This window comes from Dermacentor silvarum, chromosome 11, assembly GCF_013339745.2.
Source record: "Dermacentor silvarum isolate Dsil-2018 chromosome 11, BIME_Dsil_1.4, whole genome shotgun sequence".
Classification (NCBI taxonomy): Eukaryota; Metazoa; Arthropoda; class Arachnida; order Ixodida; family Ixodidae; genus Dermacentor; species Dermacentor silvarum.
The window spans coordinates 29,562,502-29,588,015 of NC_051164.1; the positions used below are offsets into that span (position 1 = coordinate 29,562,502).

The window sequence follows — 25,514 nt, forward strand, 5'->3', positions numbered from 1 at the left end:
TAGAGTGAACATTTTATTGAAAATGCATAACGGCTATAAGGAACACAGCAAATAGGAACCAATTCCTTAGTTCCTAATTTGAACATCATAAGAAACTGCGACATATGAGTGGCACGAGATCGGCCAACTGGTGTCACATGGTCACTTTCAATCGCGCTTGGGTTCGACTGGGATTAAGCTCGACTCGGATCGAGTGCAGCTGCATGGTCACTTTTGATCGCGATCTTGCTCAATATGAATCGAGACAATCACAATCTGTGCCTGGTGATCAAGCCTCTAGATCGTCATTGTAGGCTGATGACCATGTAGTTCTGAGGTTTGCAGATGATCAGCAAATAGCCTTACTCACAATGACAAATTAAACATTTTCTTGAAAAAGAAAAGTTCTATATTACAATTTTTACAGCGTATTAGACAAATTTGATAAGTAGTTTGGACCCACTAATGACACCTGATGCACTGGAGCTCACCCAAACTCAATTTGATTGGGTATTCTAGAAGCGATCATTTTTTATTGCGATCAAGAAATTCAATCCGGATCGGGCTCAATCAAAAGTGCCCATGTGGCACTGGTACTAGACAGCCACGCTGACGCCAGTTACATGACATGTTGGAACCATGTAGCAAGCAATGGTGGCATACCGAACCTAGGATCCTTAATGAGCAGCACTTTCAACACTTGGCAAGGTCCACATTCACACCGGTTTCATGTGTTGACACTGAAGAACTTCAGTAAGATCAGTCTGGATGTTGCCGATCATGATGGCTCTCGGTTTCATGCATCGACACTGAAGAACTTCTGGAAGATTAGTCCGCACGTCTGGATATTGCTGATCATGATGGCTCTCAGGCGCTCCATGTACTTGAGGTCCGCAGCGGGCGCCTTGAACTCGCGCCACAGCTCGCCAGTCGCGGGGTTCTTCTGCGTGAACAGGGCCGGGCTGGGGACGTTGTTCCGCATGTACTGCCAGACATCCGACAACACGCAGAAGACCTCAAAGGGGCTCAGTAGCGGCAGCACCTCGCCGAGACTGTTCATGGCTGGTGGGAGAAGCTGGCCCAAAGACATGATGCGTAGCACCGTGCGGGTGGTCTCGAGGTGCTTGGGGCTGGAGGCGGCTGCTTTCTCCTGGCAGTTGCGCCAGTGGGTCATCGCGACAGCCATGACGGCACGGAGGAGGACGCTGCAGTAGCACAGTGACGGCCGCACTGAAGCCACCAGTCGCAGGAGGTCCCACAGAATTGGGTGATCCACAAACATGGCCTGAATGTGAAGGTCACGCTCGATAGTTACCTGAGAAAAAAAGTAAAAGAAATGTGATTGTGGGCTTTAACGACCCGACAGAGCACCGAGGGTTATGCAGAATGCCATGGTCGAGGGCTCTGAAATGTTTTTTTTTTTATCACCTATGGTTCCTTAAACGGTCTAGGCATTTTGAGCTAACAAGTGCACGGCATACGATCGTGTCTGCTAAGTATTACATTCCTATGCGCCACAGAAAGAGCGTAAATTTCAAACTAAACGCCGCGCTCCCAAAGGTAGAGTCGACAACTGTCGTGCAAGTGCGCCTAATTACATGGCAATGCTGCGACGTCGCTCACAGTGACACGTGACTTCAAGAGTTATGCAAGGCAACATCAGTTATCTGCTTCAATAGAAGAACTTAAAGTATTAAAGAGAAATAATAAAACATACAAACCGAATGCCTGTGTGTTCTCGTTTTACTTTGTACCGTAGCAAGAGATGTATGCTACTTCCGTTTTGTCTGCTTGTTCCCACGTCGTGCAGTCGCGCACGCAGAGAACAAAACTGTCATTTTTTACCATGTTACGGCACGCAATCGTGCTCTGCGATCCACTCGAGTCTGCCTCAGTGCTCGTGTAGCACTAACTTATACCGCTAGTCAGGTGTTCTCATCCACAGCGCGCAAAATCGTGCGCTGCGCGAAGCGAAACCATCAGCGAAAGTGCACTGCGCAGCAGGAAAGAGAGAAAAAAAAATTACCGTAAATGTCATCCAAACCCTTCGGTTCTCGTCACGAAACTTTACCATTGTTAAAGGGACAATAAAGGAGAATACTAAGTCGACCTTGATTAAACGATTAGGCTTCTGTAATAAAGAATTCATCAACCGTAACGAGAACACAGCATTTCTAAGCGAGAAAATGACGAAAATAGAAAATTGGAGTGTCGTCACCTGTTGTGGATTCTGGTACCTCTCGTGTGAGGCCACCACTGGCTTCTTAGAGAGAGTGGCCACATGAAGATCACGTCACCTCATCACTTTGACAATGACATGTTGGTGTGGGTGGTTCAAATTGAGTAGCAGCAGCAGCAGCGGGATTTTTGGCAGCAATGATTGATTGGTTGATAGGTAGATAAATAGATAGATACTAGATAGATTTACCATTGTACACTTATACAGATGGTAAGACAGTGGAAAAAAGGTGCTTCTTGGCAGCTTGACAAGGTCTGCAGCCCCTTTTTTCTACAGGACAAAGGGATTTATTCGCACACAGGAAATGATGATAGACTTCTAGATGAATAATCTGTTGACTTCCTAGTTTCCTTTAGTGTCCCTTTAGGTGCAGGCAAAAAGTCCAAAAATGTGTCCAGAAAAGCATGCATTTTGTGAAAACAAAGGATTTGTTTCCACCGCATATCTCGATAGCAAAAATTTTTTTGCAGATTCGAAATACATATAACACTGGGGTAGCAATTTTGCAACTTGTGTCCGAAAATACACAAATGTAAAATGAGGGGGCATTGGCAGAAGGTTCCATCCATTGAAATTTGTCCGCTGCCACACCGTATCAAAACTACTGTTGTAGTGGGTGATATCAGAGTTATTGGAAGCGTCTATAGCACTGAAAACACTGCTGTCGCTCTCAACGCTCTCATGCAGAAGCTAATCATCTTCGAAGCTTGATGACTAAATCAAATGAAGACGGGTGCGGCAACATGCGACTGGCAGCCACCATTTTTTAAATCTCTGCTGGACAAACTAAACGAGGTCTGTGGGCCCCCTAGCAGACCAAAGAGGGAACTCGGCAGAACGTCAAAACGGTTTGCATGAGCCCAGCCCGTTACCTCCACTTTGAAAGAGCACCCTAACAGACTCATACAAGAAACAAAAGAAAAGAAAGGAAAATGCAAATTTCATCACAAGGAAACATTACGAAGGATCATCACCTTGAGGAAATCTTCATCTGGCCAAGGAAGCCCGTTGAACATGACGTCTGATGATATCATCTCGACTAGGAGCAGTGCAACAATCTTCATGCCACTAACAGGGGAAGTCCGCGTGGGTGATGGCCTGTCATTGCGCCACGGCAGGGCACAACATGCCGTGATCGCTTCCAGCAGGAGCTGCTTGTTCAACGCCACCTCTTCATCCGCGATGGGTGGCGGCGGAGGCACGCTCCGCAGCCCAGAGCCAATGACACCGACACGCACTATGGACGAGTGGCTCTGCGGGAAGTTGATGGACGTTGCGAACTTCTGGTTTTCGTCAAGGAGGTGCACAAAGCGAGGTCGCCGCAGGGACACCTCACTGCTCCGCCGTGGACGAGAGCCGAATCGCCAAGAAACCTGCGATGATTGATTAATCAATTGGTTTCCAAGGCTGCTGACGGGCTATAAGGGACATGGCAGTGGCAGGCTCTAGATTAAAGGGGTCCTGAAATTCTTTTACAGTAAAGGTATGGGCGATGCATTACAAGTCTACTGCACAGGAAATGTGCTATAATGGGTAGATCTTGTACCAGTGCTGGCACCAGCACTTGTAGCTTTCCCCTCCATTCTGTAATGTTTAGCGCACTGTAAGTTTATACATGACAATATTTCTCCACCAAGTCTAGCAACAGCTGTGGGTGTATGCTGGCGAATTCCAAATAATGTGTACAAATAATGACATTAGACAAAGACCACATATCCAGTTGCAACCTGTATGTCTCTTTTTCACAAGCAGGAACATGGCAACAGCCATTCAAGAGCTTACTGCAAGAGCCAGCGTCATTGCCATTGTCATCACAAGATGACAATAGAACAAGTTTATATACAATGTTCATGCACTGTTCATTCATAATGGCATAGAAAGACGACTGGAAAGCTGTGAATTAGACTTCGGCCCATCTCGCATCTGTAAGGGGCGAAAGGTGCAACAGAAGGTCCCTGGGCTGATGTATACGGACTTCATAGTGCTACTAGCGGACAATGCAAGCGTTGGCGGGGCCTGCCGATTACCGATTTCGGTAATCTTCATGAAAAATTCGAGGTCCTAAATAAAAATTTTGATTCCTAGTGCTTAAATTTCTCTCTTAAATGCAACACATTTCATTCAAATTGGTCCAGCGGGTGTTTCATGAAAGCATTTCAGTGTTTTATACGCATCTGAATAAGGAATTGGCTCCAAGCTAAAGCTTCTTCTTAAAGAGCCCCTCACCAGGTCTGGCCATTTTGAGTGGACAAGCGCAGTGCATATAATGCTCACTAACGATTGTGTCAGCAAAGTATTGCACCGCTACGCACCGCGAAAAGAGCTGAAATTTCAAACCAAATGCCGTGCGCCCTTCTCCTCGCAGGCGCCGTGCCATGCTCCCAGCCGGAGAGTCGATGTCATTCGCACAAGTGCGTCTTCATAAATGGCAGTGCTTTGACGCCACTCACGGTGACATATGACTTCGAGAATTATTCACGGCAATATCAGTTATTTATTTTATCTGTTGCTTCAATAGACAAATTAAAGCTTAGAGAAATAATAAAACATACAGTCGAACCCGGACATATCGAACCCACATATAACGAATTATTGTGTATAACGAACAGCAGTAAAATCCCCTTGAAAATGTTTGTATAAGATTTCAATTTTATATATAAAGTTACCTATACATCGAACTTTTTTGTGATCCGCTAAAGATTTGATGTATCCGGGTTCGACTGTACAAAATTATTGTCTGCATGCCTTTGTTTTACGTTGTACCTGTCTGCTTGTTCTCACGTCGTGCAGTCGCGCTCACAGGGAATGAAACTATGTCATTTTCTATCATGTTCCAGCACGTGATCATGCTCTTTCATCCCCTTGCGTCTAACTCGGTGTTCATGTGGCACTGTGCATCATACCGCTAGTCTAGTGCCAGCGGTACAACGCCACGAATGTATTGTGGTAAAGATCCACAAGCCAAGCCAGCCTCTTCAAACGTGTGGGCACACTGAGGGATCCATTTCACAGAAGCAGCCAGGCAACAACGCAGGTGTTCTCATGCACAGCTTGCAAGATCATGCACAGAGTGAAATGAAACAAACGCAACAGCTCGCAGGCTCCCGCGCGAGACTGTCACCGGAAGTGCGAAGAAAAAACGAAGAGACGGGACGGTGTACGTATCCAATTGCACTGCCCAGGCAATTTTCGGCCCAATTTCCTTGGAAAACAAAACGCACCCATTAGAATCTGGTAAATATTGCTACACGCGTGTGGTATTTGGTTGTTTGAACGAGGCGCGCGGGCGCCTAGACGAAGAAGACGAACTGCTCTGGGCTCTCGAGCTATCGGCTGATCTGGCCAGCGCTGCAGCTATCCTTGACGTCTTCCGCAAGGTTGGGCTCCAATTAAACTCATCGAAGTGCCACTTCGGGCGCCGACAGATTACAGTGCTCGGCCATCTCGTTGATGCTTCCGGAGTACAACCCGACCCGGAGAAGGTTCGAGCAGTAACAGCTTTCCCTGTACCTCAGTCTGTCAAAGACGTCCGGAGTCTTGTGGGGCTCTGCTCTTATTTCAGACGGTTTGTGAAAGATTTCGCAGCAATCGCTCGACCACTCACTGAACTTCTGAAGAAAGACGTGCCTTTTACGTGGGGTTCCCCTCAGGCTGCCGCATTTTCACGCCTTATCACGATTCTGACCAATCCACCGATCTTGGCCCACTTTGACCCGTCCGCACCTACAGAGGTCCGAACCGATGCCAGTGATTATGGGACCGGCGCAGTCTTAGCGCAACGACAACACGGACACGACCGCGTTATAGCCTACGCTAGCCGGCTCCTGACAACTGCAGAGCGCAACTATTCGATTACCGAGCGCGAATGTCTTGCTCTCGTCTGGGCTGTTTCAAAGTTCCGCCCATATTTATATGGCAAGCCCTTCTCAGTAATCACAGACCATCATGCGCTGTGTTGGCTTTCTTCGCTCAAAGATCCTACTGGTAGGCTCGGTCGTTGGGCTCTCCGACTACAAGAATATCCCTACACAGTGACGTACAAGTCGGGGCGCCAACACCAGGACGCAGATTGCCTCTCTCGCTACCCAGTCCAAGACCCGACCTCTAAGTCTGATACTGACACCGACACCTGCGTTCTCTCTGTTTTTCCACTGGTCCATGTCGCCGACGAGCAGCGCCGTGACCCGTCCTTGCGTGTCATCATTGACCGCCTGGAATCGTCACTTGCCGACAGCTCCCTTCGCTTATTCACACTTCAAGATGGCGTACTCTACCGCCACAACATTCACCCCGACGGCCCAGCATTACTCCTTGTGATCCCTAAACACCTTCGCTCGGCTGTTCTCCACGAACTTCACGACCTCCCCACTGCCGGTCACCTCGGTGTGTCACGTACCTACGACCGGATCCGGCAACGCTTCTTTTGGCCAGGGCTTGCTCGCTCCGTTCGAAGATACGTAGCTGCGCGTGAGAAATGCCAGCGACGCAAGACACCGTCGACGCTCCCTGCTGGGTACCTTCAACCAATTGACATTCCCGCGGAACCATTCTTTCGGGTTGATTTAGATTTACTTGGTCCTTTTCCTCTTTCTACCTCTGGGAACAGGTGGATCGCTGTGGCCACAGATTATGCCACGCGCTACGCCATCACCCGAGCGCTCCCTACAAGCTGCGCCACAGATGTTGCCGATTTTCTTCTGCGCGACGTGATTTTATTACATGGAGCTCCGCGACAACTTCTCACAGACCGTGGCTGGACATTCCTGTCAAAAGTTATCGCGGACATCCTGCAGTCCTGTGCCACGAGGCACAAGCTATTTACGTCATACCATACGCAAACGAATGGCCTCACGGAGCGTCTTAATCGCACTCTCATAGACATGCTCGCGAAGTATGTGTCTTCCGACCACACTGACTGGGACTTCGCTCTACCGTTTGTCACCTTTGCGTATAATTCCTCGCGCCACGACACCAGCCGGTTATTCGCCATTTTTCTTTCTGTTCGGCCGAGAACCAGCATTGCCCCTTGACACAAGCATCCCTGTTCACGCAGCACCCACCAGTGAATATGCACTTGAAGCCGTTGCCCGCGCTGCCCACGCAAGGGGAATTGCCTGTGGCCGCCTTCTGCACTCCCAAGAGAGTCAACGGCGTTTGTACGACCAGCGACACCGCGACGTGCACTTCCCGCCTGGTTCTTTGGTGCTTCTATGGTCTCCGTCGCGTCAGGTCGGCCTGTCAGAAAAACTGCTGTCTCGTTACACAGGCGCCTACCGAGTGATTCGTGCCGTGACTCCCGTCACCTACGAGATCGCCCATGACGCCCCATCTGCTTCCCAGTCCAGTGATATCGTGCACGTTACAGGACTGAAGCAGTATCACCCTCCCAGTGATGACATTTACGCTCCGGGACGTCGCTTCTGCCGCCGGGGGATTATGCTACACGCGTGTGGTATTTGGTTGTTTGAACGAGGCGCGCGGGTGCCTAGACGAAGAAGACGAACTGCTCTGGGCTCTCGGGCTATCGGCTGATCTGGCCAGCGCTGCAGCTATCTTTTGTAAATATACTTGTAAATAGTCTCCTGTACTTAATTCTTCGTTCGTGTAACAATTTCATAATCAGACATTTTGCACTACCGATATTACTTGAAAGTCTTCCTAGGGCGGGCTGAATGAAAATAGGCGTTTTTTGAAGGGAGGCCACATGTGTTCAATGCATTCACCATCCCCAAGGCTCCACTGTGACAGACGCTGCAGCTAGAGGAGGTGTTATTGGGGATCACCATACGGGTCAGGCATTTGTGTGCGGACTGGTCAAGTTCGATTCATCCAGCAAATGCCAAGTTTAGCATCGAAGTAACTAATGTTTGGGGCGATAGAAATGCATGGGCGCCGGCCAAGACCTTTGGTCGGGATCGAATTGACCGAAAAATCGAATTAACGAAATTCTACTGTATTGGATATAAATAAGGTTGTTTTGTTTCAGATACAACTTCATTATAAGGAGGCCCGATTGTAACAGCAAACCCCTTCGTGTGCAGTGAACGACGGGGTCATATAAAGTGGACGTTCTCACCTTGTTGTCAAGTGCCCCAGAGAGCAAATTGCGGAGTGACAAGTGTTGCGCGACTGAGCGCGTGCACAGCGTTGACAGCAGACGGAAGCAGACGCAGGCAGCCGTGTACTTGCGCGACGGCCCATAGTGAGTCGGATTGCAGACGATGGCAAAGAAGTAGGCGACGGCTGACGCAGCCACCTTGACCACTGCTGTGGGGGACATGGCCTCTGGCTGCACAGACGTGGAGAGCAGCTCCGCAACGGCATCCACGTACGTCAGGTCAGAGGACAGCTGCATCTGCTCAGCCAAGACCTCAGCGAACTTGCAGACGGTGCTGCTAACACGCAGACCAACCTGGTGGAGAAAGAAGCATGACAGAAGGCCAGATTTCACCATGTTTGACTCCCTTCTTGTCTTTCGTGTTTCTTGTGCTGCTAAATTATTAAATTAAATGTTAAATTATTGTAGTGGAAAGTGATTTCAACACTTTCCTGCCCGCAGGAAAAGCAGCAGCTTCTGGGTAGTCTAGCAAATGCTTTTGTTCCTATCACACAACACGCTTGAAGCTAAGGTGTATAATTTCAAATTGTGAAGGAAGGAATTCTGTTCTCATTGCTACTTGTCCCAAACAACAGGTTTATTAAAAAGAATTAGAAAGAAAAAAACTAAACAAATTTTGTTAAAAAGAAAGTTGTGTAAAAACAGCATTGTTACTCCACACGAAGAAAACTAAAAAATTTCAGGATATACATATTGAATGCAAGGGACCTGTGGAATACTCCAGCAAATATAAGCTTTCTATGTAAAGAATTTCTAGAGATATATAGGAAAACATTAACCCTAGTGATTAGCCTTAGCGCGATGCTGAAGTTGACATCCGGCTGTATTTTGGTGCAAAACTCGACTCCCTGAGCGGCCGCCAGAAAATGATCCTGGCCAAAGTATGCTAACACCCTGCAGATAAAAACTGTGACCTTTAGATGTGATCCACGATGTTCCCCTACCTGGCAAGGAATGTAACACTTTTATGTTCTTTCCGTATTTTATGTTCCTTCCTGTAATGGCCCATTGTAGGGTTGACAGTGTAGGGGTCTTCCCCAACCCGTAGCACGTATAATCGCAGCTATGTAGGGTTCGGGCGAATAAGGCAACAAGTGAGTCAACTCAACAACGTTTATTGCTGTGGGCAATAAAACACACTTGCAGGGGGAAGTCCGCTCTGTATAATAAGTAATAAAATAGGCTTGCCTCGTCGCGTGTGGTAGTCACGCAAACGAGGTCACTCACGGGTTGCAGCGGGTAAATCCGTACGGGCAGGTAGGTGTAGCGAGGTCAGAGAGCCCCGGGGGTCTCTCGGTAGCGCTCTTTTATACCTTTTCACATTTTCGCGAGGGGAATGTCCTCCTCGCCCGCCGGATACTTTCCCTCTTCCCGCGCGGGCACGCGCATCGCGAGAGGCGAGCGAGAACCGGGAGAGGGCAAAGTGCACCTCTCCCGTGTCCGCCCGGCTCCCGCTGCGCGCGCTGTGCGCGCACGAGATGTCCATCCGGCTCTCGCTGAGTGCGCTCTGTGCACAAGCGACGACGACCGCCCGCGGGAGAAGGTGGCAGCTAGTGCTCCCCACAACAGTATCAATGAATAATAGAACAACAGAACACGCAGAATGTCTTTATATCAGCACAAGGCAGCTCTGAAATGGTTCGGCGAAGAAAGCAAGCTTCATACTGAAATCTGACACACCGAAGTTGTCTTCCGTGTCAGGGCTGTTTCCAAAGTTCAAAAGGTTGCACGCAGATGCATCATAATCGGTAGAAATGCAATGTTTCCGTGGATGAGTGGCATGACACCGACACCAGCTTGGAAACTATGAGCACTGATCACACCAACCAGGCCCCTTCTCTGGGGGCGCTTTAAAGATACACAGGTGGCGAAAAATGAAAAACAGAAAAGCAAAACAAAATAAATAGTTCCTGAATAACTCAATGAAAAGCACTAGCTGGCCAAGAGGGCCCAAAGGGTGGCAAAATATGAATTTTCAACCATCGATAGCGGGCTGTCGTTGGTAATTGTAGGGGAGTGTGAATAATGAATAGCAGATTTCGAATCGAATATCGAATTCCAGAAAGTTTAACACAAACCTTTATGCTCCTAAATTTTAAGCAACAAACCTAGTGCTGCACATGCTGAGAAGGCTAATCACATTACTTAAACAATAATCTTACTAGCTATCAGTTTGCAAGTAGGCACTGTTGATATATCCTAGGAACTAAAGCGCCATCGCATAGACTGTACCCACATTCGCTGCCCCCACTTGCTCTTGTTTGCTCGGGAGACGCTTTTCTTTTTTTTTTTGGCATTTTAGGTGCCACAACCACAATTTGATCATGATGCATGCAGTAGTGGGGAGACTCCGGAATAATTTTGACTGCCAGGGGTTCTTTAATGTTAATCCAATGCACATTTTTGCATTTCGGCCACATGGAAATATGGCCGAACAAGACGGTAGGGCTAGCTCGCTGACCACTGCAGCCATGGCCGGCAGCGCTTGGGACCTGGCTGCAGCTTGTCATAGCGCGCTTATTTTGGACTGCGATATTAACGTGGGCTTACATTTAACGTGGATGTGCTGACAAGTTGTCACGAGACAATGCACTATAAAGTGCGATTTTCTCTTCTACTGTGAATTTCTTCATAATATTTCACTGTGAGAGAAAGAATGGTCTGAGCATCAGAAAAGAAAAATTAACAATTTAAAAATAAAAAATTTCAACCAAATCAACCATTTCACAGTTGCGTGCCCTTTAGCAGCTATAACCTACCTATGAAACGCAATACTTCTAGAAAACTTCTTGAAATGACTTGAAAGGCGTGTAGACTTCTTGGCTTACAGTCGACTGTAACGACGAATTAAAAATTAAATTATGGGGTTTTACGTGCCAAAACCAGTTCTGATTATGAGGCACGCCGTAGTGAGGGACTCCGGAAATTTGGACCACCTGGGGTTCTTTAACGTGCACCTAAATCTAAGTACACGGGTGTTTTCGCATTTCGCCCCCATCGAAATGCGGCCGCCGTGGCTACAGTCGACTTCCATTAATTCGACCCTGATGGGATTGACAAAATTGATGGAATTATCCAGTGGGTCAAATTAAACACGAAGACGCCAAAACCCACCACTGATTCATTTGGAAGTATTTGCCCCTATTAGGCAAGAGGTGTTTGAAGTGTTTTATTGCGATAGCAATTATACGGACACTCCAAATCAAACGCATGCACACTTTCTATGAATCCAAAGTAGTGAACTAACGTAGGAAAGACATTAAAGCTCCTAAACAAAGTAGAAACATAACACGCATCCGATTTTTTAGCAAGAAAAATTATTGCACAAAGGCGGCCGATTTCTTAAGGTCAGCTTCGCCAGTTTGGTTAATGTTACCTCTGCCGCAATACACCCATGTTATGCGGTAAAGCATACGACCGTTGCGAAGGCAATTTTGGGTCCAAGTTTCTTTTTTAAAAAGGCGTAGTCAAACATTGTAGTCAGGTAAATGCCATAATCAGACATTGTGATCTATGACTTTTGCTTGAAAATCTTCCTAGAGCGGGTCGAAAATGGGCATTTTCGACGACAGATGACGTGTGTTCAACACATTCACTGTACCCTTAGCTCCACTCAGACAGACGCTACCACTAAACGAGTCGGTATCAGGGTCACTATAGGGGTCAAACAGTTGCGTGCTGACTGGTCAAGTTCGATTTATCCGGCGAAGGCCAATTTTAGAAAATAAATAATGAAAGTTTGGGCCCATAGAAATGCATGGGCACTGGCCGGGGCCTTCGATCAGGATCGAATTAATCGAACAATCCAATTAACCGGAGTCAAAATAGCGGAAGTCTACTGCATCCTGAAACATCAAAAAAAAAAAAATGTGGTTGATCCCTCTTATATAGGAATCGGTATAGAACACGAAAGTGAAACGTGTCTTCACAGAAGTAGTGTAATGTTTATTGCACATTGATATATAATGTCTATTGGTGTTTTGTGGCTAAAGCGCCCTTAGGCGTTGATGCACCCACGCTGACGCCTGGTGGCACGTCTCCTCCATCACGACTACCAACGTCGATGACCATGAGCAACCGTCGTGCATATGGAAGCTGCACTACGCTGCACACGCTAGCACAACGCGAAAGACGAAGCACGTAACTGACACACTAATACAACGCGCAAGACAAAGCACGTAACTGAATCGTCACCGAGTCAAATCAGCGCGTACAGCGCGTCGTAATTGCAGCCTCCGCGATCAACTTCAGAAACATTTCCAGAGCTAATTGCGGAGGCCACGCTCCGCTGTGCTGAGTACGGTGAACGCCACCTAGGTGGCGTTGGTAGTGCTTCTTGATGCCAGCGTCCCTTCGAATGCTGGCATCGAGGCGTCGTAGTGCTGAGACCACCGAAGCGTTCACTGTCGGTGCGCGTTAGTGTCATAATGCAGTACTTCTCTTTTCTGCTCGTAGGCGGCGGCACCGCCCCGAGCAAGAGCGCGGGTACACGGAGGAGTGTTAGATATATAAGGCGCGTCTGTGTAGCTCTCTGCAAATGCGTTTGTGGCGCAATGGGTTCGGCGATCTATCGTCGCGGACCGAGAGGTCGTGGGTTCGATTTCCAAATTTTCCATGTTTGTGGAACTTTTTCTTCTGGTTTCTTTCTTTGTATTATGTTCGTGTACATTGTAAGCTGACGTATTTCCGTGACGGAAATACGTCAGTGAAGTCTTGGTGGACCCCGGCATAAAACACTTTCGTGTTAAAACATTTACGGCAAGAGGTGTTTGAAATGTTTTATTGCGATAGCAATTATATGGACACTCCAAGCGAATTTTGTCGTCGCCGTGAGATTCCATATATATTTAGGTATAGGTATGCTATATACCACACCATGCAATATGAGATGCGGTAAATGCAGGTTATATTGACACACCACTCTATCACTAATGTTGCTCATACTAGGTCTTACATTCTTGATAAAATTATTCCTCAGACTTTAGAGACTAGCAGCCCACAAACAAATGTCATGAAACAAAACACTGACAGTGCATGTCTTTTATCTCAAATCTTCTCAGACTTAAATATTAAAGTGTGAAACAATAACAGAGCTCAAACCTGAAAATGATGTAATTTTATTCGCACGGCTGTGCACAACCTCCGGGATCGGCCCAGGAAAGAGGTATGAAACATACCCGATGCAGAAAAGTGGTGGTAAAGTCGCTAAGAAAGACATTAGCTTATATAATTAACAAATTTTAATGTCCAATGACAGGATTCAAGCAGAGGACCAGTAGCACAACGGCTCATTTTTACTTAGTCAGCTTACGTTTACTTCAGTTCATACTACCGCTACAGCTGTGGGTCTTACACCGTGTATTGTTCTAACATGTTTCTATCACATTCACTGCTTCGCCCTATTGGCGAAACTGTGATATTATTTTATAACTTCCACGGCAAGAGCGTATTTATCATTGTTTTTTGACCGAGAATACTTTCTTGTACGTTTACAATTAGGTTTCTCAATTTTGTAAAAATGTTTTAGAAAGCTTTGGTTTCTTGTACATTAGAAAGTTGCATTGCACTAGCTGACCACACAGACCGAAACCCGGCCACTTAATTGTGTTTAGCAAAATAGACGTGGATTGCATGAATGTAGCCACAATGAAGGTGCCAAAAAAAAGAGGAAACAACATGCAATTACGACAGGCAACAAAAATCTACTTTTCTTGTGACAGATGTGTTAATATACCGAACAGAGGTCTCAGAACAGAGGTTCTCCACCTAAATATGTGTAGAGACTGCTCCCTTGCTGACATTTCTTGCAACGCATCAGAAGAACGGACTCATGCACTAGTTGGTACGTATTGCATTATGCAATGTGTACTTCAAATGGGGCACACAATACGACAGAGAAGTTTGTCTTCATCTCCGTCGTCTTGCGTGACCCGTCTGAGATGCACATACATCATGTAACATCACAGGTTTAGTCACGCAAAGACGACAGGCAACTTTTTTTTTGGCAGTAGCATATGCTTGCAAGTACAAGCAATGCCAGACTCTCCCTGCATAGGATATGCAAAGTCGGACCTATGCTGAGCTGCATAACAAGCTCCCATTGTTCGGTCACTTCAACCGCGCTGCAGTGATCTCAGGTTATAAAGCAACTGGTCCACGAATGCGAGAACACAAGTTCTAATCCTGCTGTGGGATTTTTTTTTTTTTCTGCTGAAAAAATTTTTTTATGATCGTATAATGGTTATTGCCATTATTTCTCACCTAAAAATTATATGTGGTTACTGGCATTGAAATAACTGGCAAACACAGATAAAGGCCTAAATAAAGTTCTCAAAAACTTTCTTCAACAAGTTTTCTAGACCACAGTTTTCTAGACAACAAGATGACGTTAGCACAGCTGCCGGCGATTTTATTTGTCAAAAATGGATGCGCAGTAGGCACCAACTAAAACGGAACGGAGCTCGAGGGAGCTGCCACTTACGTGAGAGTTGCCGCTGAGTTTCTTGAGATTCTCGACCAGCTGGGTGGGGTTAGGGACTCGGCCTGATCGCAACTCAGCCATTAGATGAGAGATGGTGTGGGTCAGGCAGTTTACGTGAACCACCTCGACCTGGTAGATCAGCGCCTGCGTGCAGAGGACCACCACTACAGACTCCACTCCTTTTATGGACTAGCCGCAGTTTCAGCAAACGCCTGTATTTACTCATGTAAAGCTCGTACGTTTTTTCAAGATTTGTTTTATTGTGTGCGGGGTACTGACTGAAGCTTCGAACTGCGCTCAGACAGCTATGCAAATTAATCCAACAACTGGCAGCCAGTCAGATAATGAACACAGAACTTAACATAATCAGACTGATTTTAAGGACATGAATAATGCTGTAAAAATATCTGAGTAATTGGGCAGTCCAAAAAAAAAAAACGAATTGCAACAAAAAGTCACAGTTTGCAATACGTAGTAAAGTTACAAGTTTTATAATATGCATATGAGGTGTGGCAGAATAGTAATGGGACTGGCAACACTGGGAGCCATCTGGCAGCGATGCAGGTGCCCCCTTCGCATAATTTCTGCATCAGCCACTCCCAGACGCTCAGTGAAAGTGTCAACCTCATGCGATAAACATGCGACCCTAGAGAGCGTGATAGGCAAGGCTGCGTTTTTGTACTGCGCTACGAAAAAGGAACAGCAAAATTTGGAGCAATGGTGTGCTTTCAAAGTTGGTGTCAAACTTGATGAATGCACGAGTTTGACCTACGAAAAGTTGCAACGAGCCTTTGGGGAACATTATTTATCAAGGCACAAGTTTTTCGGTGCCACAAAGCATTTTTGAAAGGCCAGGAAACAGTGAAAGACTAACCTCACTCAGGGAGGCCTTTAACATCATAAACTGAGGAAAATGTGGAAAGAGTGAGGGCTCTTGCGAGGTCAGACTGTCGACTAACACTGAGACTGATAAGTAGTGTTAAATTTGAATTGTTTTACCCTTCACCAAATTTTGACTCAAAATCTGGGTATGAGAAAGGTGTGTGCCAAGGTGGTGCCAAAAAACCTCTCCATTGAACAGAAAGACATTTGAAAGAACGGGTACCTTGACCTTCTTGACAGGTTAGAAAATGACCCAGGATTCTTCAGCTGTGTGATCACTGGTGATCGATCACGGATTTTCAAGTACGATCCAGAAACAAAACATCAAAGTCAAGAGTGGCACACTGACACTTCTTCTCGACTGAAGAAAGTTTGATTGAGCAAATCAAAAATCAAATCAATGCTGATTTGCTTTGACAGTAGGGGGATTGTTCGCACAGTATTTGTGCCCAAAGGACAAACTGTCAACCAAGTTTTTTATGAAGAAGTCCTTGAAAGGCTCAGAAAGAGGGTACTTCGCATCAGACCGGACATTTCGGCCACTTGGATACTCCACGATGACACCGCCTTCTGTCACACGTCCGTCTCCATCAACCAGTTTTTGATGAAAAGAGGAATTCCAGTGGTTCCGCAGCTCCCCTATTCACCTGATCTTAGTCCGTTGACTTTATTTTTGTTCCGCAGGATTAAAACCCACCTGGAGGGGCACCATTTTGGTAGTGTCGAAAACATCCGAGGGAGCATAACCAAGGAGCTGGAGGCAATTCCAGCTGAAGCCTTCCAGCATTGTTACGATAAGTTACGCCTAAGGAAACTACTTTGAAGGGTACAACATTGATGTATAAAACAAATTAGTACGAAAAAAAAAAAGAGTCTGATTACTTTTCTGCCACACCTAGTAATCTGCTGTAAGCAATTGCTTCCTAACTAGATTCATAAGCACATTGTCTTGTGTACAGGCTAACACAAACACAGCTCTCACTCGATGACCATTAACACTGGTCAGAACGCTGGCGTGATGAAGAGCGGCAGCAGCGGCGAGTGAATTTTCCTTTGTGCTGCCTCTTGCTTCAATGCAAACTAGGCGCATGAGAACACAGCGCATGAGAAGCCATCACGGATCTCCGGCTACCTAGCCTTCGAACCCACTGCAGATTACTTCCAAGATAGGGTGCGCATGGCAGCACCCAGCTGCTGCCGTCGGAATAAAAGAGTCGATATGCACTAACCACTATTAAAATAAAATTTATCTAGAATTTCACATTAGCCAAGGCGGTGCATTTCATGTTCACCCACTGCGCAGTCTGACGTGTGTTGCAAGTCGTCATGAAGAGCAGATATTGCGTGCAGTGTTCAGTCTGCAACACTGCCAGTTTAGACTGTGCTGCACAAAAGCAGTTTGGAGTTTCACTGGCTTTATGCCCACATGTGAGCTTGGGTTATCAACTATTAAAAGCATGCAGTACATTTCAACGGCACCATGTGCTGTGAAACAGATAAGTGAAGATGCTTAGCACAATAGGCTTGGCGGTGATAGCTGTGAATACGACGCTCAACAACCCGGAATGTGATTTGCTGGCACTGGAATAAGAAACTGAGTGCGTGCCACCGTTTTCACGCGAGATGTGTGGGCAGGTATTGCAGGGAAGCTGATGTGGCGAGCAGCTACTGTTTCCGACTGCGCACGTCTCATACATATTTTTTTTTACATGGGATCTAGCGGCCGGAAAACGGATCATATGAACGCAGTTTGGCAATGCACTATGATCCTTAGGTCATGTTTGCTGTTCTTTCTATGTTTATTTAACCAAAAATGTTTGCTGAAATGTGTGGCCCATGTTGTCTGCCCGGCAAGACAGCGACCAGCACATATTTGGTGGCCCAAGCTAGTTGACAGCTTGAGTCACTGAGTGAAAGAGGTTGGATACAAATGGACAAACCGAAAAGAAGGTAAAGTTCTGAAACAATGTCCCCAAGAATGCTAATCACATTAAAAGGTTTTCAAGGAAAAATTGAGGGTCAGTGTACATATTTCTTGGTGATGAAGAGAGCAGCCATTTTATTACCTGAAAGAAGAGCAGCTCAGTGGAGCCACGGATGCGGCCTAGCAGGTGACTGAGCACTGTGAGGGCTGTCTTCTCCTTGCGGTGGACACAGATGAGGGACAGCGCGTTCCAGAGCCACATGGTGCGGGGCCCGCAGCGTGTCCGCTGCAGCCAGCCACACAGCTCTGGTAGCCGGGCTTCCAGCGCCGACAACAGTGGGATCTCGGCCGCTCCTGCAAACACCCGCTGCTGCATCTCCAGCAGTACGCTGTCCAGCAGCATACCAGCAGCGTTGGGAACCTGCGTTGGGAGCCATCAACTGCGACTACCATCGACAGCTAAACGCTGGTGTCAAAACTTCTATCACTATGCATGCGAAAATAGCCGATCATCGAGTTACAACACTGTACGGCGTCGGGATGACACAGAGCGCAGAGAAGTATGCTGCATCAAGCAAGATGAAATGTTTTTGTGCGTTTGTCAATTGTTCTTTTAATGTTGTTTTGTGTCACTGGACACTTCCTGGGCAAGACAGCAAAGCCGACGATGACTTTGGCACAACCAACAACTGCGAGTTGTCGAAATTTAATTAATGACAAGCTTTAGTGCAGCTTCGTCGACAAAAACAGTCACCATGCGATGGGCCGTTGAACAAATACATTACACCGCAACGCGAGTGCGGCAATGCCTACGCTTGTATTCATATTTAGTCGTGCTCAAAACGAATCCAAACATGCTCCGCAAGTTGAAATGCACAAACTTGAGCACTTGCCAGCTGCCCTCATCCAAGTTTGAATTGGGGTCACTGCTCTTGGCTAGACTACTCGGCAGACATCGCTTCCTGTTGAACTACTGACAGCACTTCAAAATGCGCAATTTGGATGTGGCTACTATTTGTTGGTCAAGCTTGTGCAGGACAATGCCGGTCATAGCATGGCCAGACTGGAGCACATGAGCGTTAGTGCACACTCCAACCCTGCCGTGGCCATATGAATTTGAATGCTGATGTCGATTGGGCACTGCTTTGATTATCAGGTTCGAGCAAGCACAGAGTTCAAGCAAGGAGTTAAACAGGCACACATCTGTTGCTGTTCAGAAAATCGTCTCGTTTCCATCGTAGCCCACGTGGCTGGCATCACCAATTCTTGTAGGAAGCTGAAACAACGTCAACGCCATCTGGCCAGCGTCCGTGGCCATACTCACTCTACAGTTAGCCACCACAGTTGCATGTAGCTGTGTCTGCTGTGCAACATAAATACCACGGCCACCGCGGGGTGTCACAGCAAGCCCGCTGAGGACAACAGCATGCTCCGATTGGTCTCTGTGGTTAACATGGCTCCAGGCACGTGGCAGTCGGTTCGAGCGCCTGGAACCGGTTATCTGGTTTCCAAGTTGCACACCTTCGAGGTGTGTTGCCATTGTGATTGGTTACGTTAGAAATCCTTCCAATGCGAGTCCGCAGTGCGGCATTCATAGCTTACCATATATGGACGCTGCCGACATACTCGCATGAACGAACATAGAGACGATGTTTCGTTCGACCCTCGAAAACTGTGTAATTTCTGTAGTGACAAGTGCGAAGGGAAATGTGCTACTTGTCAATCGGTGCGAGAAAGCACGGCCGCGCATAGCTATCTAGTACACTGTAGCACAGCAAAGGGAAGAGGCACCATACAAAATCAAACTTGAACTGCGCGTCACGGTGACATTCAGCAGGCGGAGCGTGGTTGGAACACCTTGTTTCACCGTAGCCTTCGCAGTGCAAGGCATTAAAGAAGCTGGAGCACAGTGTAGGAGATCAAAGGCGATCTTTGATTGCCAATAACTCTGCTTCTGCTGAATGCACTGAAGTGCATTTTGTTGCAAATATGTCTGAAATAGTCTATTTTAACTGCAAATGCCACTCTCGACTTCAATAAAAAGTGTTTTAGGGCCGCTTTGAGCAAGATCAAATGTTTGACACAAATCTGTGATAAAAGCCTGTCCACCTCGACACAGTTGGTGCCAGCAATGGTCCTTACCGCAGGCAGTAGTGCCGCGGAGAATTCGCTTTCGCCAGATGCAATGTCCAAAATCTGGCCGAGGAAGCGCAGATCACCTGAGCCGCTCTGCACAATGAGGATAACGGTCAGGCTCAGCAGGTCTCGAGTCCCGGGGATCTTGGCCGACTCCCACTTGCTCATCAATGTTGACAGCTTGTTGAGTGTGTCCGCTGACACTGCAATGGCAGTAGGTGGTCAATCAGCAAGTGTGGCGGTCACGGCAAGCATGGTGGTTAGCCTTGGAGAATGCCAGCAAACTTGGAAGTAGAAAAAATTGAGAAGACATAGACAAAGTGACAGGAAGGTGGCTAGACTAACAACTGAACTTCATACATGAAAACGACGTCCCCCAAGTCCGCACTGAACATGCGCAAGGCCTTGCGCATGTTCCGTCCTCGCATGTTCAGCGAGGGCTGCCCTCCCCCCGGGTGATGCCGAAGCTAAAAAAATTGTGTTGGCCATACCGGTCTCGTTGACCACGTCCGAGAGGTTCTTTTCTTGCCTTCGGCAACTGAAAATGTATACTTGTAGTCGACGACTGAACAAGCCTGTTTGAACCATCTGGCAATTTTGCACGCCCACAAAACTCTCCCGCAAAATCAATTTGGATCAGATTGCCGACGACTTCATTTCCAGATCAAGTGCCCGAACAAACACTTTTTCTATGATGGTGAAACCATCACATCAGACAACGAACTGATGTATTTAATTCGAGAGAGAAAGGCACCAACTTACAAGTCAAAGCAACCCAGCTGGCATAGAAAACAACGCAAAAAAGTAATACAAAGGAATGAACATGGGGTCCATAACAGCGCAAGCAGAGTGAGGCTATTTGGGTAAGAAAAGACACGTGGTTGCGCTATTTGTAAAACTCCATATTCTATCTGTGCATTTTCCGTATTCATTTTTATTCGTGGTATGCTGCATTTGCCGCTCAATAACACAATCCACGTTGTTCCTATAGTATTTGCAATCGAGTCCTTTCGCGCTTTTGAGATATCGCTTTCTTATTTATTTATTTGTTAATATGTTTATTTATTTGGGCACCTGATAATTTTTACTCTATAATCTTTTGTTCTGCCTCCGGAAAATAAACGAAACCAGTGGCGTTATGGATCACATTATACGTACTTATGCTAATAATTCTAGTCATAAGTTGTGTTCAGACATTGTTATATATTGTTTAATGTTTACCATAGGTTATGTCTTATCTTCTCAATAACTGACCTTTCGCCAGGAAAAGATTTCTTGATTGTATCTTTTGTATTAAATCTTTTACAATGTGTTACATTTCTTTTTCATAGACGTGTACTTGTGCGACTTAATACGCATAAAACACATGTATCTCCCTAACGTGTTTAACTGAAGCTGCTGGTTGCATGGCGCGACCAAGAGACGCCAGTCTCTTGGTGGTGCGAGGGGACTGAGGCTGTAAAACTGGATTGTCTGCTACTCTGAGGTCTTGCAAATACTCATATAAGCTCGTCACTTCAGTGAACAATCTCGACGTCACACGAAGTTTCCAGTGTAACTGTTATCAAAGGTAATATATATATGTGGCATTCGGAAAGCTGGTCAGCCCCCCCCCCCCCCCCCCCCCCCCCCGGAGAAATGAAAACTTTCCACCTATGCAGTGGGAAGCATAAGAGAAGATCCCGGCTGTATGCCCATTTCGGCATTGGCAATATGTAATGCGACTACAATATTTCAGTGCTAATCACGTTAATGTTGACAGTCATCGTGAGATGGGTTCTGCCTTCATTTCTTTTTCCCTGAATTTGCCAAGAGTGAGGAATTCCCTGATAATTTCAGGTTTTCCCTTTTTCTTTTTTTTCGGTGGTAGACACCTTAAGTCACTGAGCAGGGCCTTTTTTCTTTTTTGCCCCGACCCTAATCACCACTGGCTTAATGAAACTGACAAGAGCTAATTTGGCAGCTCAGCTTTCCTAAAGCAATGTGGCAGCATCCACTGCCAATCATTGCTCACTGGCAGGCGATGAGCTAGAGTGCATCTCCACTGATAATTCAGGTATTGCAAGAGGGTTCTGCTTGTATCGCTCATTGGTTACTTGCCTATTCTTCTTAACACCTTCACACTTTTTGGACAGTCTTTTTCTCTTGTCTTAGCATTTGCACTTTTCTTTGTGTAATGAATGAATTAAGAAAGAATGAAATAAAGAAATGGAATGCAAAATCCTGCACCACACATAATTCTCATGTTCACTGCACAATTCTGGCATCAAGTTTCCATCTACTAATCTGTGCACAAAACTAGACGGCTTGTAACCCTGATACTGATGGAGGTACTGCTGTCAAGTACTGCAGCTGATCATTCAGGTAGACTGCCAAAAAAAATTAAATTGTGCAAGAACTACCGGAGGTGCTTTGCTGCAGGCATTGAGATCACTGTGGCCATCTGTTGCCCCGGGGCACACAGTCATCGAAATTTTTCTGTGAATGTCTTGTCATATTTACTTCGTCTAATGTATTGGGTGGGCTCATGGCCCGCATAATGATGGGTTACTGCAAACTAGCAAGCGCACTGTAATGAGAGTGCTAGAATGATAGGGACCACAGCTAGCGTCATGGCACCGGTACCAAGCTGTCCCTAATGCTTTAAAAGGACGGTCAGGGGGAAATACAATCGAGCGCCTCTACAACAAAGTGACCTGTACAATGAATGATTTCGGAGGCCCCAAGCACTTCATTCTAAAGGCGTTCGACTGTGTTACATAGTCTATGTCGGGTTGACACTTAATACTGGGCCTCTTCGATTATCAGTCCCTGACAGTCCCGAACTGCTTGGGACTGCTGTGCCGCATTCGATTTTGCTCGGACAGATTCCGAAGCTCCGCCCACTAGTCCGAGCATTGACAGAAGCACGTTCGTTTTTTCACGGACCGGAAGTTCCGGACTGCCCGCGGACTGTTGAGCTGTCAGCAGATGTTTGCTCGGAGAAGCGCAAGTAGCTAGCAGACGACGGCTGTCTTAAAAAGATGCGCTCGGTGTTTGAGGCCATGTTGTGAAAGAGTTGTGTGCTTGTGCGTACTTTGCGCGCTCCAGGCGGCAACTATGGTGCATTAAGTTATCGCTTCTGTTACATCGGTGCTTTGTGTGCCATCATGCAACTTTTTTCACGAGCCGTCTAATTGCAGTAGCTTTAGTCTTCGTGTTTTTTTAAGAAAGAAGCACAGCGATCAGGCGCACATGCTTGCTTTTCTTAATGTGTTTCGCGAAATCTGTCATGCTCATTGCTATATACGCAGTAAGCAGCTAAATTTTGCTTTTCAGGTAAGTGAAACTAGCGTACATGCGAGGAATCATATATTGCATGTGGCTATTTCACGCCGGTAGCTGGGGTGGTATACGATATATAGGAGCTTTGCGGATTGTTGTTGACATACTCGTATATGTTGATCCCTTCTACTACCAAATTCGAGCAATTGATTTTTGATGTGCAGGATTAGTAGACGGGTACACGCGCTCTCTCTTAGACACGCGTCAGGCTTTTAATTAGCAGACGGTCTCGCGAGATTTGAGGATGTCGGCAGGTGCTTTCTGCATGAACAGCAACGTGGCACGACCATGATTTCGGAGTCTCTCCACAGCAATTTTAGGGCCAATAAATAAATTTCACCACCACCACGATTTTGCTTACGTCCATATGGGAATTCCGCTTAAATTTTTCAGGCTAGCGCGATGTAATAAACTGCACTTGGCGAACAAGTTCTATGTGCTCAGGCTACGATCACAATGTGCTAGCTTCATGGTTGTGTCGGCGACGTGGCCTCTGAGACTGCAGCATTTCGAAGACCACGCTAATAAAAACGCTGGGTAGGGGGCTATCTACGAGTAGCAAAGAGCAGACGACGGCAGCCAGGAGAGTGATTTCCAGTCGCGGTGCTTTGACCGAAATCTCGGACAGAGATTTCGGTCAAAGCACCGGACAGCTGGATCACGTGAATGTGACGCGCTCTTCTGTCAGGGCTAGTCAGACCGGAAGCCGCGGACGGTTTGTGGACAGTCTGTGACTGCATAATCGAAGAGGCCCACTGGTGTAAGTGAACTATTATGCAGTCTATGTCGTGTGACCTACCTAACACTGCAGCTTCCTTGGTTGCGCTCATGCAAAGTGTAAGGTAGAACAGGAGGAGAAAATCTGCGGTAAGGTATGGTAGTGCTAGCAATGGTTGGTGTTCAAACAAAAGATGCCTCTTAAGTCACGTTTCGACAAGGTGACCCTGCATTCGCCCTGACGAAGACAAGCTGAACCGTTGGCTTGCGAGACATGTCTTGCTTGACCACTGTTGAAATCAAGCCTCCATCTGTCTGTTGCGCTTAACGTCTGGCGTAGACTCACAGACTTTGGTGAACTCGGAGACGACAGCGTTGAGCAGGTGCTCGGACATGGAGGCCAGCTGAAGCAGGAACGGGATGGTGGCGAGCTGCTCGCGCGTCGGGTTAGCCGCGAAGCTCTGCTGCATGAGCGCCACCAGCGCTCGTCGTATGTCGGCCGCGTGCTGGCCGGCCAGGTGGCCCAGGATGCCGACGACCGAGGCGAGCTTGGGCACGTTCCGCTCGACGGCGCCCATCGCCTCGTCCTCGTGGCTGATGAAGTCCTTGAGGCCGCAGGCGAGCACCCGCGTGATGACCGTGTGCGGGAAGCAAGAGCCGATGTGCGCCACCACCCAGTCGAAGTGCGGTGAGTGCTGCACCGACGTCTCGAGCAGCGTGTCGATGCACTTGTCCGGGTTGGTGTCGATCAGCGTCGACAGGCACTGGGTCGTCAGGTCGATCAGCGTGCGCGTCGGCGGGCACGCCATCCACATCTGCAGCACCTCGGGCAGGCTGGACGAGTAGTGGACGATGCGACGGTCGGCGTACTTTCGCGTCAGGTGGCCGAGCAGCTCCAGCGACCAGCTCGATATGATGGGCGCCCAGGCACCCAGGTTGCTCTCGATGAAGCCGGACAGAACTCGCTGCACCTCTTCAACGGCCACGTCGCGCTCTTCGAGCTCGACGGGCACGCCAGTCTCCTCGGAGTCGAGCCGCATGATGTGCCGGTTGACAGCGTCGTCGAAGAGGTTGTGCATGTACTCGAGCACGGCCTCGCGCGCCACGGGCAGTGTCTTGAGCAGCCGTATCGCCGCCTTGGCCACGTCCGAACCGCGAACCTTGCTGTCGTAGCTGGAGGTGCCCGCGAGAAAAAGCCGCAAGTCGTTGAGCGCGTCGGCCGCCGCATTGTTGCTGTCTGCGTGCGAATGCATCACGCTTGTCATGCTCCGTTCTCAGTTTGCTACAAACCGACCTGGCAAGCGCATGGCGCGATAAGCGCTAGGTGGAGTAGAACTCGTGGAAGTAGCCTCCGGACCCGCACACTTTTCAAACAACACGAAGCCAGACGCCAAAATACTGCCGCGCATCCAAACCATTCCAAACAGCGAAAGTAGTGAGCAGCGCGTAGCGAGGCGATTCTCCCGCTAGAGGGGCTGTCGGTATTGATGTCAATCGTCAATCCGGCTGTCCCTCTCAGATCGAGTAATTACCATCACCTAAAAATCGTACATTTCAACTCTATGCAGGCGCTGCTCTATGTTAAAAATGAAATCCAAAATATGGATATATGTTCGTTATCTAGAAAAGTATTCTATAGTATGCGTTTGGACCATGCTTATTTGTGCACTGTCTAAAACCCGACGTCGCTGACGTGTTTTTGGCTCAAGAAATC

General features: G+C 47.3%; 1 protein-coding gene across 1 annotated transcript; it reads right to left on the reverse strand.

Moving 5' to 3' along the window:
- On the reverse strand, positions 1-25,283 carry LOC119432964 (integrator complex subunit 5). The gene is made up of 7 exons (XM_049658944.1): positions 24,147-25,283; positions 19,766-19,962; positions 17,766-18,044; positions 14,818-14,961; positions 8,295-8,630; positions 3,193-3,591; positions 1-1,294 (listed from the first exon to the last, which is right to left on the reverse strand). The coding sequence occupies exons 1-7, from the start codon at positions 25,063-25,065 to the stop codon at positions 776-778; spliced, it is 2,793 nt and encodes a 930-aa protein (XP_049514901.1). The 5' UTR covers positions 25,066-25,283; the 3' UTR covers positions 1-775.
- Between the last annotated feature and the right edge of the window lie 231 nt (positions 25,284-25,514).

Coding starts and splice junctions, on each gene's coding strand:
- LOC119432964 (XM_049658944.1), bottom strand. CDS start 25,065: ATGACAAGCGTGATGCATTCGCACGCAGACAGCAACAATGCGGCGGCC. Junction 18,045..19,765: donor CCGCGGCACTACTGCCTGCG/GTAAGGACCATT, acceptor CTCCCAACGCAG/GTTCCCAACGCTGCTGGTAT. Junction 1,295..3,192: donor CAGATGAAGATTTCCTCAAG/GTGATGATCCTT, acceptor TTTTTTTCTCAG/GTAACTATCGAGCGTGACCT.